The sequence below is a fragment of the Mercenaria mercenaria genome, chromosome 1 (genome assembly GCF_021730395.1).
Source record: "Mercenaria mercenaria strain notata chromosome 1, MADL_Memer_1, whole genome shotgun sequence".
In the NCBI taxonomy this organism is placed as follows: domain Eukaryota; kingdom Metazoa; phylum Mollusca; class Bivalvia; order Venerida; family Veneridae; genus Mercenaria; species Mercenaria mercenaria.
This window is the reverse complement of record NC_069361.1, coordinates 76,038,306-76,055,826: the sequence shown is the minus strand read 5'-3', so window position 1 is coordinate 76,055,826 and position 17,521 is coordinate 76,038,306. Positions and strand designations below refer to the sequence as shown.

Genomic DNA, 17,521 nt, shown 5'->3' with positions numbered 1-17,521 from the left:
AGCCGCAATTCATGAAAAAACATGTTAATGATTAGGTATATAAAAGAGTAAATACATATTTCACGTATGCGTAAAATGTGAATCTTTAACATATATCATATTATTTAACAACTCGGCTCAATTACACCAAAATAGAACTGTGCTATTTAATATCATATACGCACAAATATTCTATACACAATACGAATAAATACGACTTGACAGATTGAAAAATATCCGTATTTACAGACTGTGGAAATCCCATTCTGTATATTGTCTTTGCTTGCTTTTTTCATTAATATTCATAACATGTTATACAAATTGTTTTTTGTTTCAGAGGAATGTGGAGTTGTTTTTTGGCTAATTTAAAGCAAAATAGGTAGGGAGTATATAAAAATGCTCATCTAGGATGAATTTTGCCCAGGCTGGATTATACTCGGTACCCCTGGTGAAATCCAAGCCAAGCAAAAATCAACATTTATTCACACTGATTTTAAAATTATTCTGCAACTTTAATTTTCAATCAAGAAGTATTTACTATGAAGGTTAAACATGAACGTTTAAATGAAGTTCTGAAATAGCATTTCTTTTACACTGATGTTTGTCGTCAAATCTTGCTGTTCTTTTTTTCGTCCAAGGAAACAGTTGAAAGGAACCTGTTTGGAGATGAGACTGAAAGAAGAACATCCAGTTTTGGATCATCGATGTATGCACTTAAACTCCTGATTGTATCTTGAAATCGCATTATTTCAGGGGCTGAAATAAATTCATATACACACACCATTATATGTAATACATGTGAATGCTACAGTTATATGGGAACTAAACTCTTCTTTAAACACACCTATCAGGCGATCATGATGTACTGTTAGAAAAGCAAAATAATTTACCTAAAATTCAGAAAAAACAGGATCTAACTGTTAGCTTTTTGGCTATCATAAAGTTTTTTTTCCCAGCCATAAATTTTTGTTTTATATTATGACTATAAACAGTCTTTGTAACAGAAATTAGGCCTATATACCCAGCGTGTTGTTCTGACCATTACAGTTTACTTGCAAAAGAATGCATTAATATTCAAAGAATTATAATAAAATTACTTTGCATGTAAAATTTTGACATGCAGGACATTAAAATTGTATACTTGTTTTATCCCGTGTCAGTCTGTAAATCCACTAGCATCATGACAAAAGCAAATATAATTTTGATAAACGAACAATATTTTAACCATATTTACAATATTCATGCCCAATACTTGATTACCATACAGTCCGTTGGTGTTCCATACTATTTGATACTTAAAATATCTAAAATAAAAAGGTTTCCCAATTTAAAAATGCCATTTATAAAGAAATAGAAATAAACAAACTGATTTAACCTCTTTATTAGAGCTTTCAGGACTTGCACCTTAGTTTCGTGTGGACATTAGTTTCGTGTCAGTACAGGACTTGGACAATAGTTTCGTGGCAGTGAAATTATATTCAGTGTTTGAGAAAGGACGTTACCAGGATAATGTCTACCATTATTTTTCAATTGACTTTACAACCAATGAAAACCCGACTGACCTAAAAGACAAACCATGTCCGGTATATATCTTTTGTTTACATACACTCATATTATGTACGTTTCGTTCACAACAAGTTGCCATAGAAAGCATGCATTGAGAATTCACTGTTCTAACAGCTATATAAAACGAGATTAATTAAAGAGAATAATAAAACTAAAAATATTAGATATGAATGACGACTTAAGCTATTTTAATTTGGGTATGAGTACATGGTTAATGTTTAAGAACTCGCTGATTTTATGGAAAATGTTTTAAACACTTCATGTAGTCATCCTTTCACTTAAAATATGCCTTTTTTTCAATACATAGCCACGATTGATTTCTTAGAAGAATATTGTTGTTGATATCTTTATACCACTTACTGAAAGTTTTGAAGAGGTCCGATGCCTGTTTTGACATTTTCACTGTTGAATCAATTGGACATGCCATTTCAGAATTTGTTAAATGGTGCAACTCTCGCATATGACTCGTCAGTCTTTCGCAATCCAACAATTGTTCATCGCATCTTTTGTGGGTGTCCGTCATCTCCTTGAAAAACAAAGAATATGGCGTCTGATATAAAAAAAAATACAAATGAATATCTGTATTTTGTATTCTTGCAACGTAACAAAATTATTCAGATAGTAACCCAACCGGAATGAAAAGATCAAAACCAAATACAGATATTCACCTTTATTTTTGAAGACAAAGAATGTATCTGATCTTCCATGGATTTTCGCTGCCTTTAATCATCTTTGATTTTGTCTTCATATTAGTCCAAAAGCTCTTTTAGAAAAGATGGATCAAAGTTGTTGACTACTTGTAACAGATTATGATTGCCAATTTGCACATTGTCATTAGCACCAAGCTCAACTAAACGATCTGCATGTTCCCTAGAAATCTAAAAGCAGAAAATGTTTATATTGATAGAAATATAGAAATGTTAAACTGTCGACACTTTGAATATGTTGTTGGCAACGCTGTGTACCAAACGTTCTTGAAATTTTAAGTGTAGTCAAGAATATAACTATCACAACATTGAATTGCCTGATATACATACACTTATTATCAGTATTTACTTTTTAAATTGAAACACAAAATAAGTAATAACAAACATATAACTTCACTGCACTTGTAATTTTTGCTTATAGCTTTTTGATGTTGGTCCATTGAAAATACTTTTAAGAAATGATTTTTTTTCCGGTGTTCATGCAAAATGAACGACAGAATAGGATTGGCAAATCCATGAATCACGCTAGAGATTCGTGTTTAATTTGCCGATCCTATTCTGTCGTTCATTTCGCACGAACGCCGAAAACAAAAGGTTCATTTCTTATATTTACATTTTATGCATTTAACATTAAAATCAGCTTCCCAGCCATTCAGTTCACCAGACGGAACAACTGCGACGTCATCTAAGGATCGTTCTCCCTGACCATACGCGGACGTCGTCAAAACAGCGACCCGTTATCACTAAGCAGCGTTGACGTAACTTTCGCGCCTTTCATTTTGCTATTCATACGAAATGAACGTCATAATTTTCAATGGAAAAGAATAGGGCGAATGTAAATATTAGGTTTTGAAGACACATTTTGTTAAATATTATATGTATTAGTCAGACGTTTGAAATATCTAATCGTTAACTCATTTCGTCATTTGATTCTTAGGTATTGCGTAAAAATGTGTCATATATTCATATCTTTACTTGGAAGTATTTATAATTTAGAAAAGTCACACACAGTTTTAATTGATATTAATGTAGTTTAAAGTGTCTTAAAGTGCAAGGACAAAGGTAAATCTGAAAGAGGTTATGTGGAAACATACTAATATACGCCATACTTAGTGATATGTCAGAATTGTTAATAATTGCTCAACTGCACGTACAAATTTCATCAGCTAGTAAACTATAACACATACACTTGTGTCAGTGAGTAATAAATGTATGAATATATCATTGTAATCATTTCACTATTGTCAATACATTGTAACCGAAGGCCATCCTGACAGGCATTCTCTTTACACTTTTAAGTATTTTTCAATAATTTTACCCATTCTCTTCTTTTACATGAGCTAGTTTAAAAAAGGAGATATTATATATTTTCAAATGTGTTAACTTACACGAACTTGGTTTTTATCATGTAACATAAAGCACCTTTAAACCTGTTGCAGTTCACAAGGAACTGTGTAAACTTACCTTAAAGTGCAGTAATGCAGTAACTTCAGGAAACATACCCTATCATTCATATTAATATGTTGTAAAGTTGGATTTTTACAACATAAGGTTACATAATATACAGTTTTAGTATTGCATAATATAATCTAACAGTCTAATATTTTATCATGAATGTTTGTACTTTCATACAGTATGGTATTTTAAGTTTTGAAAGCATAGACTTTAAACTAGTATGTTAAGGGCATCCGGCTAGTCTATTAAAGACTGATTTATCTAGACAGATCATTCTTCACATTCACACAGTTCAGTATATTCATTTGATAGTTTATTATTGCTTATATACTTCATAGTCATCAATACTTTCAGTTTATCTTTACTGTAACAAACTGCATTTAATATCATTACATACTTTCATTTTGTATTTTCATCAGCTATTTTTAGAAAGACCAGTTATGAAAGAACTTTGAGCTATTTTTAGATTATAGACAAAGAGTTTACATAAACATAGTCAAGGTCATAGCTGATATGTAAGAGAAATGTTGAATGGCTTATCAGAAAAGTGCTGACCAATCAGAATGTACTTTACATCCTTCATGGTTGAATGCATTCTGGAAGAGTTTACCTCAGTAGAATTTCAGAGCCAATTCTTCACCCTGGAAGGAATTTTTGGACTGACAACATCTAAAAACGCTCTTAGGGTTTAGTAATTAATAATTAATCAAATTTGTATTTATTTTTGGCTATATATTTAACTTAAGAGTTTTACTAAATTCGTTGTAATTTTTCTAAATTCTGTTGTTTTAGCAGTAATTATTTTAGATTTTCATCTTTAAATACTTTAATAATTATTGGTAATTAATTTACATTGCTGTAAATTTTAGGCACATAGTCATACAAGTATAGTGTCACAAAAATACATTTTGATACTTTAATATAATTAACATTTATTTAGATTATTATTTACTTTTTGGCAGAACTTAAAACTTTATTCTTTTCATTCAATAAGCTGATATGTCACCTTTATCGGTATTTTAGGCATTTTTCTATCTTGTATATTAAGTTCACTTTTTAAAATATTAATCTAGAAAGTTAAATAAAAATTTGGTTGGTTTTCAAATTCATTCAACATTTGTGTTTTTATTTTCCCTTTCTAAGTAAAGGATGGTGTCATCCTGACGTGTAAGTAATTCTGACGTAATAATTTACTACTAGCAAACTGCTTGACCACTGCTTCCAAGCAAACTATTAAACGAACAGACTGACTATAAAAAAGACAGCTTAAATATTTTATTCCCCACATCAATTAGAAGTGTTCGAAAGGTTAGAAGGGCAAAACTCAGAATGTCACATGAACACTTTCATGTTTAGAAAAACACTGTCATCCCAAAAAGGGTATCCATTTATGGCGTATAAACAGACTATTTTTCATAATAGGTGAATATACGGCATGTTTGTGCCTTCTTGAAATTATGGATAGAAGGCACACACCAGTCGTTTGTTGACCTTTTTAGCTTGTCTGATTCTTTAAAAAAAATCTACGAGGTGATCGTCGGCGTCGGCGTTGGTTAAACTTTTTGTTTAGGTCCACCTTTTCTCAATAAACATAAGAGTCATTATGGATCCACCAATGGCCGCCGCAATGAATGGCTGTTTTAACTTATATTTTTACTATTTATGGTTAGTTATATAATACATGTAATAAGATTTTAAACATCAATTTATGATATATACATTCAGTATGTATTTTTTATAGAAGGAAGATAATGTGTATCTGCATATTAACATAACTGGTGCAATAATATCAAGGACGATACTTTCCGCGAGACTGAACGTGCGATCTGACGTCGTTCACAAAAGATAATCTAAGTGGCGTCGTTCAATCTTTTTTTTTAATTTGCAACCACAAGTTCAAAAACAAATTCAATTCTAGATAAAACTCTTTTACCTACTGTAAAGATCAATATTGAATCGACACGACTTTGCGATTTTTCCTAGGATTTACGGATATTTCAAATTAAAATCAGAAACTGCATTTTTGTTGAAAGGCGACTTAAAATCTAACATGGGCGGATTTTATGGCTGTTCTATCTATTCGTTGTTAAGCTTAATTGTCAAATATTTATTAAAAGGTCTTCTTAGATTTATGGAAAGGAACCTCATTCGTTTGTGACAAATTGAATGTTATTTCAAGAATATTCAGTATAAAGGTACAAGAAATAAAACTCAAACCTTAAATATTTTCTTATTACGTTCGATAATTTGATACTTCATATAACAACAACATAAAAAGAAAGTTATAAAAATTACATTCATATATTCTTTAAGTCTTAATTTTCAAGACCCGAGTCAACATCTCATACCTGTTTCAATAGGTTTAGTTCATCTTCATACTGTTTAATCTTTCCTTCAAGAATTTTATGCTCATCTTCATACTTTTCAATCTTTTCTTCAAGAATTTTATATCCTTCTCTCAGCTGCATACATTTTTCTTTCCAGCTACGCTTAGTTCTTGATCGAGGGGCAAGACTTCCGGGCGGAAGCCAAAGAGGAACCCCATCTATCCGCCTTACGTGTTTTTCTCCGTCTGTTGAGCATTCAATGTCATTCTGGTTACGGCACTGTTTTCGGTTCTTTTTATCCATTTTTTTCTCAGTGACAAACGTAGCTAAAGAAATCGAAGCGCTATAATTATTATCATATTTCATTAAAAAAAAAGTTACTGTTTTCAATTCTTAACCCTTACTGTTTTACTTTGGCAATAAACACTGTTGCCTGTACGGTATTTATATTAGGCAAAACGTTATAATTGTTTCTATCCAAAAATGACACTGTTTTCGTTGCATCTTCCATTTTTCACTTAACATTGTACAATATTGCCAGGAATCGAAACATTACAATCTTCCATGTTTTACTTAACATTGCACAACATTGCCAGGAATCGAAACATTACAACCTTCCATTTTTTACTTAACATTGCACAACATTGCCAGGAATCGAAACATTACAACCTTCCATGTTTTACTTAACATTGCACAACATTGCCAGGAATCGAAACATTACAATCTTCCATGTTTTACTTAACATTGCACAACATTGCCAGGAATCGAAATTACAACCTTCCATGTTTTACTTAACATTGCACAATATTGCCAAGAATCGAAACATTACATTTGATTTTATAACTTAATATTAGGAAATAAATTATAAAAGTCCCCGAATTTACAGCTTAATAGCCATGCATCCTGTTGAAAGAAAAAATGTGTCTGAACACGCTCTTACATGAATGATGAATTCACCGAATAAATAAAACCGTTGACTTTGGCCCTAACACAAGACTAAAATTAAAGACTAAAAGTAAATATGTACTTAGCTTATTACTCTTGAAAGATCTGTAGAAGAAATGGATGTAGTGTGAATATACCTTACTTTTATGTGCGAATGCTTAAATGTTTCATGCTCCGATCAGAAAAAGCAGAATTTGATAAAATTATATGCGTAAAAATACAAATGTAAATCGAAGCAAACGAAAAGTATAATATGTTGTCATATATCATTATATTGCACAACTTTTTTAACTCCAGTCTTTGATTTGTTTTTGTTTTTTTGCACAACGGACTGTTGTTTCGGTAATTTTACACATGCCGACAAAACTCATATGGCACCACCCTCGTGCTGTAATCTACTACTGGTATGGAATGAAGATTGGAATATCTGGCTCTCGAGTTACTGTTCTGGTGGTAACTCGGCAGAGCCTCGTTACTTTTAAAACAGTTACCTTTGGGCCAGATATTCCCTTCTACGTCTACAATCAGTGACAGATTATTAAAATACTGACACATATCAATGAAAATTGGACACACTTTTTATTATTATTTTATTTTAGAAAAAACTTTCGGACAAAAGTTACTTGAATGAGTCGTGCCAGTCATAACATGGTAACCCTAAATTATTGAGAGCAACTGGGTGCTGGTAAGTGCCATCCTCGGGATAAAACACAACTGTGCGTTCAACCTTAAAGAAGACGTTCTTGCTAAGGTACGGAATACTACATGCATTATGCAAATGTACATTTAGGTTAAAATGTGCAAAAACCAACGTTAGAGCTTTGTGAACAGTTTGGATCCAGATAAGCTTCACAATTGCATTATAGTGTTAAAATTGACAATTGAACCGTATGGGCGTCAACTGATTCGGATCATTGCTGGTCGTAGTGCTCTAATGATGGTTTTACCACAGAGTGATCAATTTTATACGTTACCTGAGTATGCGAGTCGAAGATATTGCGCGACTTCAAGAGTGTAGTATTAATCATGCATACCTCTTGATGCCTAGCGATATATATTTTTGTTACATACGCCTTTTAATAAACTCATAAACGATACACATTGTTTATTTTGACTATGTAAAATTGGAAAGTATCGACATTGAAGTACGTTTTGATATCTAATATCGTCTTAGAACTACATTGTATATGGTCCGGCGAAAGACTTCACATTTTGATTTTGGTCTCAAAAGGCTTCACATTTTGATTTTGGTCACAATAATGTTTCAAATATGACTGTCTTACATGAAATGATTGCAAAGATTATACTTGTGTTAAAAAACAAAAATTAAACATAGTAAAATGTACTCCTCATATTCAATAATGACTGCTTAAAATGCATGTTGTGGTATATAACAACTAAAATCGCCTTTTAAATACAACAGACTAGAGGGCGGGTGACATACGATTGCAAACAACGCCCAATATGTCACTAAATCTGTGTTATAGTCCCTTCCATTTGTGACGACTAACAGTAAAAAGTCGAATAGGTACCATCACTGGATCTTATCTTGTATTTACTAATTTACACCCCCCCCCCACTGGATCAAATGACTGGGTCATATCGTTTTAGCTGTGTCTATCACAAAGTTTAACCTTGCTTAAAGCTCATTTATTTCTTAATGGCTCTCTTTGAAACTCACATACATTACTTCTTGCCACAAGTCATTCTCATAAATTTATAGACATTTCACCCTGACTTGCAAACACATTTTCCAGTTTTGGACAAATTTTTTTCATTTCTTTATGGATCCCTTTCATAATAACAGACATACAAAGTCAAGTTTTTCAAGGCAAATGCACACATTTAAAATTTCAAAGAAGTATAACCTAGTTTGTTGAAACAAATATTTTATTACAAAATAAATTATATTATTTTTCATCCGCCCATGTGCACTGTTACGAGCTTGAGCCAACTAGGTGGAGTTCGTGCCCAGAAACGTAGTCGAAGGCAATGTTCATTATATGCTTTTATAGTTTTTCCCCCATTTTATTATTTCGTTGATATGTCGTTTCTGAAACGGATTGTTATATTCGCACTCTTTTTCTACTGGGTGCTAATATTATTGTCCTGTCATAACCAAGAGCTTTAAAGTGACGGGAAAAACAAGGCACGTATCATGAATTCAAACAGACTCAATCAAACCGAGTCTGCTGTTATACATCTTTGTTGTATTCTATGCTTCCAAAGGATCTTTTTACAGATTTTATTTTTTACTGTTCCCTGATTCTTTCTGAATGGGTCTTGCAGTTTCTGTTCTTTAGATAGTTGTGCTTTGTTTTAGCTGACTGGCCATTCTTGAGTGCTTGGTCACTCTATACATCAGTTACCCACATTGTATACCGCTTCAACTGTTTCTGTCAATAGTTTTGGCCGCTTATTCTTAACCACTTACGGTTATCATTGGCTATCTTCAGTGATCTCTCTGCTATGTTGGTGGTAATGTCTAAGACTTGATGTACTGATGTAAGTCCTTATACATCTTATCTTGCTTAAGGATATCGCTAGGTTTGATAATCAAGGCCACTACGCCAGTGGTTTTGAAGTATTTACTACATACATTTAGAACATTTCTGAAGATCACATAATACATAAAATTGATTTCAATCAAACGTGTACACAACTTGTATTGGCATAATATCTCGGTTCCTTTCGAAAACTGACCAGATCCCATCATGAGTTCCAGAGTTACGGCCCCTCAAAGGGCCAAAATTGGCTATTTTGGCTTTTGCAGCCATATAGAGTTTGATTTCATACAAACTTGCAAAATATCTTTAACAATAATAGATCTTAGATTCCGTGATGAATCCGTCAGATCCAATCATAGGTTCCGGAGGTACGGACCCAGATAAACCCATAAAAGAGCCAAAATTTATTAATATTTACCTTGTGAACACGATAGAAGTGACACTTTACATTCGATTTTAATCACACTTACACATGACTTAAGTCACAGTAAGATCTCGGTTCATTTTGAAAAGCGGCTAGATTCAATCATGGGTTCTAGAGTTACTGCCCTTGAAAAGGGAAAAAAATCTATTTTGGCCCATTCAGTCATATAGAGGTTTCATTTATGCTTTGATTTGATACAATTTTGCAAGAATGTTTGCCTTGATGATTTCTAGGCCAAGTTCGAAACTGGGTCATGTTGGGTCAAAAACTAGGTCACAAGGTCAAACCAAAGGAAAAGCTTGTGGACACCCTAGAGGCCACATGTATAACCCTGTCTTCATGAAACTTGGTCAGAATGTTTATCTTGATAATTCCTATGCCAAGTTCTAAACTGGGTCATATAGGGTCAAAAACTAGGTCATCCAGTCAATCAAAGGACAAATCTTGTTAACACTCTTGAGGCCACATTTACGACTCTATCTTCATGAAACTTGGTCAGACTGTTTATCTTGATGATTCCTAGGCCAAGTTCGAAACTGGGTCATGTGGTGTCAAAAACTAAGTCACCCGCTCAAATCAACTCTAGAGGACATATTTATGACCCAGACTTCATGAAACTTGGTAAAAATGTTTTTTCTTGATGATTCCTAGACCGGATTCGAAACTGGGTTATTTGGGGTCAAAAACTAGGTCACCACTCAAATCAAAAGAAAAGCTTGTTAACTCTGTAGAGGCCACATTTATGTCTTCATGAAGCTTGGTCAGAATGTTTATCTTGATGATCTTTAGGCCATGTTTAATTGGTGATGTTGCTGTCTATGTATCTTTATCTAAAATCCCGCTATTTTACATGCATGTATTTGTATTCAAGTTATGATGATGAGTCAGCTTTGTTGAATAAATGTCTGTTGAATTCTAGTCTAAGTAGTAGCCCTCAGTGAAGTATGCTTAATACATGTATATATGAAGATCATTTCTGTAAGTGTTTTCGCATGACTTTGTTTCAATGCAAAGGTTTTGCCACTCTTTTGCCACTCTTTTAGTAAAATAGAATAGAAAAAGTGAAAAACCACAGGCCGCCCAACACGACATAAATGAAAATGTTGCAGGCTCGGCTTGATTTAGCCTGTTCATAGTATTTTCAAATACTAAATTAAGTCATTCACTATAAAGAAAATATAAAGTCTAATTGTTGAACTCATTATCATTTGAATTCGTTCGTTTTTTATCCCATCTTTAGTTTGAATTATGATGTAATCTTTATTGTCACAAACACTTATGTTTGTGGTGAATTATGGAGAGGTTTCGTTACGAAAACAGTATTTAAGATATATCAATTCAAATATTAATCATCATACTGTCATGTCTTACAACTATTGATTGTTTATTCAAAGCACTTTATCATCTATCTAGAGTATTTGTCTAGTATGAATTAACAAATATGCACTTTGCAAGATGAAGTATATAAAATGTCTGTCATTTGTTTCATTTTTCTATGTCGATATTAACACTAACAAATGATCAACTTAAATATCAAACTATCTTCTTAGTATACATTACTTTATATTCCTATACTGTCTCTGTCTAAATTTGTTAAAAGGAATGGCAAAACGTTTTGCAATAAATGTATAGCTACAAATACTTCAAATATCATCGTTTATAACAAGGCAGTTTTTGGTCTATTTCGACTTGATAAAAAACAACAACAATAGATAAAAGTATACTATTATAGCAGCAGCATAATCCTGGGTGTAATCTGCTCATCCTGACAAGCAGGATCACACTTGGCGGCACTTCTGTAACCCTGTCCTGGCAAATCCACTTCAACCGGTACAGTGTTTTGCTATAAATACCCCGAAGATATAAATCTTTTATCACATAACACTAATTAATGACTATGGTTCATCGAAATGTCTAAACATGCACGTGTAAAATAAGTTCTGAATTAACAATGCTCTTTGCCACAAGATCTTTTTAGTCATTTTCCGTCCAAGGAAATAGTTGCGAGAGACCTATGCGATGATGAGAGAGAAAGAATCTCTAGTTTTAGATCGTCGATGTACGCACTTAAATTTTTGACGTTATCCTGAAGCTGCATTATAACAGGAGCTGAAAAAAAATCAATGAATACATTATTATGTGTGATGCATGCCAATGATACTGCTGTATAGCTACTATTAAAACCCAATCTACTACACTCAACACAGATTTTTCTATGTTTTATGTAAAGCAAAACGTTTTAAATGTTTAATTTTCTTGTAAATGTATAGGAACAGTTTGAGTCTAATGAAAAAATATTTGATAGGGACGCTTTCCAGAGGCCGTAGCATTTGTTAACGTATGTTAAGTCGTATGGAATATGAGCATTTTACCTGATCTTACCCTTGGAAAGCGTGTGAGGGTAAGATTTTATTATGAACACATGATTGTGAAAAGCATCTGTGGTTATGACAAAGACCGATGTATTCCATGCCTAAATGAAAAGTGTAATATTAAGGTTCATTTCTTGATTTATTTTGTTGATGTCTATGGTGGTACATTTCTTCCTCGAGATAGCTAGATAATCTCGCCCTGTTCTTTCGTTTTGCGATGAAATAATAATCTTTATAATTCTGAATCTAGTCTAAAGCGGTTTTTGCAATACGTTTTCCGTTCAAGATCGTAACAATTATCAAGATCGTAACAATTATCATAAACAGTTGAACCTGCCTTAACGCCCCCTGTGTTAAACAGCTAGATTGTGCCGCTGCCATGGCTGGATGCTTAATACAGATTTTCCTATAGTGCCAGTGAGCACCATCGTTTATTTCACACATATAAAAATTTAATCAATTGGTTACTTTTCTTTCTATCACCTGACGATTCAACAGCAACCCTACTTTCTTATTTAAAATGTATTCATGATCTTTTAAGTACGTATAGCAATATCCAAAAGGTCTAAAACGCCATACTTTTTTGATATTGGACTCGAGTACAAAACATTCTTATTTTTCCATATTGGAATGGATAAGTCCCCCGATTCTTTATGCAAATGTCATTCGGAAATACATATCCAAGAAAAAAACTGCAATAATTTTCTTATTTCTGAACAAAACATTTAAGTTTGAGCACTCAGTTTCTTAGTTGCTATACGATGATAATGATTTAGGTTTAAAAGTTGTTTTGGGCGCTGTAGAACCAATATATTCTTTACTTGGAGTAATTACATTTTTAAGTGTTCATACCTGTGAATACCCTGCATCTAACATTAACATACGTATTATGAGGGACGGATAATTATTAAGAACTTATAGGGTTTATTGTAAGGTATCTGGGAATATTTCCAATCGTCAGTTCAATTTTATCATGGTATCTGTCTATCCTTTTATCAGACACAAAAGATGGTTCCTGCTATGCAAGAGATTTTTTTTTCATGAAATCTAGCTAAAGAAAATGGCAACTTGGACAATACGCAAGTCTTTATTAGCTAAAAATGGCCAGAGTCTATCCATAGCTATATCGACAGAAAAGATTTATCACGATATATGGTATTTTGTGATAGTTATGCTTGAACCTGTGCCGCTAACCGGTAGTAACTAAATGATTATCGTGATAATTTAGAGTCATCTTGAAAACATTTACGCGCCAGGTATCCAGCTATTCCGGGGCAAAAATATAACACAATAGATAACTCTATACCACTCACTGAATGTTTCGACCAGATCTTTTGCCTGCTGAGATATATTTACAATTGAACCAACTGGACATGATATTTCAGAGTTTGCTAAATGGTGCATTTCTCGCAGGTGACCTGAAAATCCACCGCAGTCCAGCAATTGTCCGCCACATACATTGTGCGTGTCCGTCAGCTCCTTAAAGACAAAAATTGGGTTCATATAAACATTAAATAATGTTGTTTTTTTTCATCGTTACAAAATTATTCATAGATTAACCTAACGATCATGACAATGTCAAGTCAAATACAGATATTCACCTTTATTCTAGTTGACAAAGCTTTTATCTGATCTTCCATGGATTTTCGTTGCTTCGTATCTTCTTTTATTTTGTCTTCGTATTGGTCTAGGAAATCCTTTAGAAAGGTTGAATCAAAGTTATTGACTACTTGCAATAGATTGTGATTACCAATTTGCACATTTTCACTAAGTCCCAGCTCGACAGTTCGAAATGTATGTTCCCTGGAAATCTAAAGGCAGAAAATATTTATACTCGGAGAAGTGGTAAACTTTCGTTTTTGCAATTATGTGTACCAAAAAAGTTATTTTCTTTAAATAATGTAAAAATAATTTTTGTACGAAATTGCTACAGGTGCCGTATAATACTTGAAGAAAGTCTTCTAAACGTTTGTATAGTTGTATTATATTTTGAAGGTTTATACCTATATATTTGTAAAGAGGTCTTTTAAATTCTTTGTACAGAGGCTATGAAGTGAAATCTTCATTATTAAGAAACCAATAGGGAGGGAGTATACGTTTTAAATGCAATTTGACTGTTAACACTCTAGAGGTCACAATTTTGACCTAATCTTAAAGAAACTTGGTCAGAATGTTACCCTCAATAGAATCTTGGACAAGTTCAATATTGGGTCATTGGGGTCAAAAACTAGGTCACCAGGTCAAATCAAAGGAAAAGCTTGTTAGGTGAACAATTTGACTGTTAACACTCTAGAGGTCACAATTTTGGCCTAATCTTAATATAACTTGGTCAGAATGTTACCCGCATAAAAATCTTGGACGAATTCGATATTGGGCCATCTGGGGTCAAAAACTAGGTCACCAGGTCAAATCAAAGGAAAAGCTTGTTAACACTCTAGAGGTCACAATTTTGGACTAATCTTAATGTAACTTGGTCAGAATGTTACCCTCAATAAAATCTTGGACGAATTTGATATTGGGTTATCTTGGATCAGAAACTAGGTCACCAGGTCAAATCAAAGGAAAAGATTTTTAACACTGCAGAGGCTACATTTATGACTGTTTCTTCATGAAGCTTGGTCAGAATGTTACTCATGATGATTTCAAAGTCCAATTTGAATCTGGGTTATGTAGGGTCAAAAACTAGGTCACCAGGTCAAATCAAAGGAAAAGGTAGTTAACATTCTAGAGGCCACATTTATGACCATATCTTAATGAAACTTGGTCAAAATGTTAACCTTAATGATCTATAGGTCATATTTAAATCTGGGTCAGGTGGGGTCAGAAACTAGGTCACCGGGTCAAATCAAAGGAAAAGCTTGTTAACACTTTAGAGGCCACATTTATGACTGCATCTTCATGAAATTTAGTCAGAATGTTAATCTTGATGATCTTTAAATCAGGTTCGAATCTGGGTCATGTGGTCTCAAAAACTAGGTAAGTGGGTCAAATCAAAGAAAAGTTTGTTAACACTCTAGAGAACACATTTATGACTATATCTTCATGAAACTTAGTCAGCATGTTAACCTTGGTGATTGTTAGGTCCAGTTTAAATCTGGACTATATATGGGGTCAAAAACTAGGTCTCCAGGTCAAATCAAAGGAAAAGCTAGTTAACACCCTAGAGGCCACATTTATGATCATATCTTAATGGAGCTTCGTCAGAAAGTTAATCTTGATGATCTGTAGGTCATGTTGAAATCTGGGTCAGGTGGGGTCAGAAACTAGGTCACCAGGTCAAATCAAAGGAAAAGCGTGTTAACACTCTAGAGGCCACATTTATGACTGTATCTTTATGAAACTTAGTCAGCGTATTAACCTTGTTGATCTTTAGGTCCAGTTTAAATCTGGATTATATGAGATCAAAAACTAGGTCTCCAGGTCAAATCAAAGGAAAAGCTAGTTAACACTCTAGAGGCCACATTTATGATCATATCTTAATGAAACTTGGTCAGAAAGTTAATCTTGATGATCTATAGGTCATGTTGAAATCTAGGTCAGGTGGGGTTACAAACTAGGTCACCAGGTCAAATCAAAGAAAAGCTTGTTAACACTCTAGAGGCCACATTTATGACTGTGTCTTCATGAAACTTAGTCAGAATGTTAATCTTGATGATCTTTAGGTGAAGTTCGAATCTGGGTCATGTGGGGTCAAATACTAGGTCACCGGGTCAAATCAAAGGAAAAGCTTGTTAACACACTAGAGGCCACATTTATGGCTGTATCTTCATGAAACTTAGTCAGAATGTTAACCTTGATGATCTTTAGGTCAAATCCGAATCTGGGTCATATGGAGTCAAAAACTAGGTCACCAGATCAAATCAAAGGAAAAGTTAGTTAACACTTTAGAGTCCACATTTATGACCATATCTTAATGAAACTATCTTGGTGATCTTTAGGCCAATAGGTCAGGTGAGCGATACAGGGCCTTCATGGCCCTCTTGATATTATTTCTTCCCAAGAATCGAAGTATTGTATATCTTTACAGTAATAGGTGGTTATTGCATCATTAGTTTACAAAAAAGCTTAGTAACCATCCTGACGAAAAATAAGGAGATAAAAATGTATCAAACACTTAAAACCCTTGTAATTTGCTAAAGGATGTTACCTTTTTACTGACTTTTTTTTGCGTCAGTGCTAAATACCACTACGACCTATTTGTTCCGGTATATTATCTGGTTAATAACTTTTAAGATCTCCAATTAAATATTTCAACAGGGTATAGATTGTCTCTCATCACAAGCGGCTGGAGGTGCAATCCGTTCATTTAACATTTAACTTTTTACAAAAGTAAGTCATATCTTGTTTGCCTGATCAGTTGTTATGAAAAGGACCTATTTGATTTTTCACTTTGATCATTGCTTTAATGTTGGCTCCAATTTAAATCATGTTGAATAGGTACCATCACTGTATCTTATCTTGTATTTGGTCTAGAAGCCCTTAAAGAAAATTGAGTCCAAAACTCTGGAATACTTGTTATAGGTTAGGTATCAGGCTCATATAACGGAACTTCGAGTTCTGTTGAAATCTATAAGCAGAAAATGTTTCTACTTACAGAAATTGTTAGTACGTGGCACATTAAAGAAGGCTTGGCAATAATGTATACCAAACATTTAAGAAATTTATAAAAAATGTAAAAAATCTGCAGCACGAAATTAAATTGTTTGAATGACACTTTAGGTGAGGAAAGCACAGGCAGGCTGTTGATATATGTAAATGTTACTCATCCTGTTTCTTGGAATAAAATATTAAAACTTAACGTGGTCGGTAGTATTTATTGCGTAGTATAATCATATTTCATACAATTACTGTGAGATACATATATTTTTAAGATCGTGGTAAGGGTGTTAGGGAAAAGAAAGAATCTCATTGAAGGTAGACTGAGATATTCCGCAGTACTAAATGATATGTAAGCAGTCTTACTGACCGTCACCGTCACAATACACATACACATTCGTCAGCGAGTAAATAATAGGCATTTTGCGGCGGGTCGTCAAATGCTCTCCAAGTCCGTTAAGTTACATGGAATTTGAAACGTGTTCAGTGAATATGAAATAAATATTATTTGTTATTATGTTGATAATTTAGGCGACAGTCTGTTGAAAAAAAGAGAAAGATAAAAATAGGCTTAAAACTCCTATCCTAAACGAAACCACTTAAAACCTCTTAAGTAATACATTTGTAACAAGCAACATGAGAG

General features: G+C 33.4%; 2 protein-coding genes across 4 annotated transcripts in view; both read right to left on the bottom strand.

Moving 5' to 3' along the window:
• Positions 1–381: 381 nt before the first annotated feature.
• Positions 382–17,521, bottom strand: part of LOC123533609 (uncharacterized) — a 31,484-nt gene continuing 14,344 nt past the window's right edge. For 2 of the 3 annotated variants that reach the window (XR_008372396.1, XM_053551252.1), the window contains one exon: positions 382–735. Coding sequence is in view for 1 of the 3 variants with exons in the window: in XM_053551252.1 (XP_053407227.1) it covers positions 587–735 (149 nt within the window). In the remaining 2 variants the exon portion in view is untranslated. Of the gene's footprint in view, positions 736–1,905; positions 2,072–17,521 lie in introns of all 3 variants that reach the window. The other variant, XR_008372399.1, reaches the window with a different exon arrangement.
• LOC128559490 (uncharacterized) lies at positions 11,152–14,089 on the bottom strand. The gene is made up of 3 exons (XM_053551260.1): positions 13,884–14,089; positions 13,596–13,761; positions 11,152–12,019 (listed from the first exon to the last, which is right to left on the bottom strand). The coding sequence occupies exons 1-3, from the start codon at positions 13,920–13,922 to the stop codon at positions 11,889–11,891; spliced, it is 336 nt and encodes a 111-aa protein (XP_053407235.1). The 5' UTR covers positions 13,923–14,089; the 3' UTR covers positions 11,152–11,888.

Coding starts and splice junctions, on each gene's coding strand:
- LOC128559490 (XM_053551260.1), bottom strand. CDS start 13,922: ATGGAAGATCAGATAAAAGCTTTGTCAACTAGAATAAAG. Junction 13,762..13,883: donor CTTTGTCAACTAGAATAAAG/GTGAATATCTGT, acceptor TTTGTCTTTAAG/GAGCTGACGGACACGCACAA. Junction 12,020..13,595: donor AGATCTGGTCGAAACATTCA/GTGAGTGGTATA, acceptor ATTTTTTTTCAG/CTCCTGTTATAATGCAGCTT.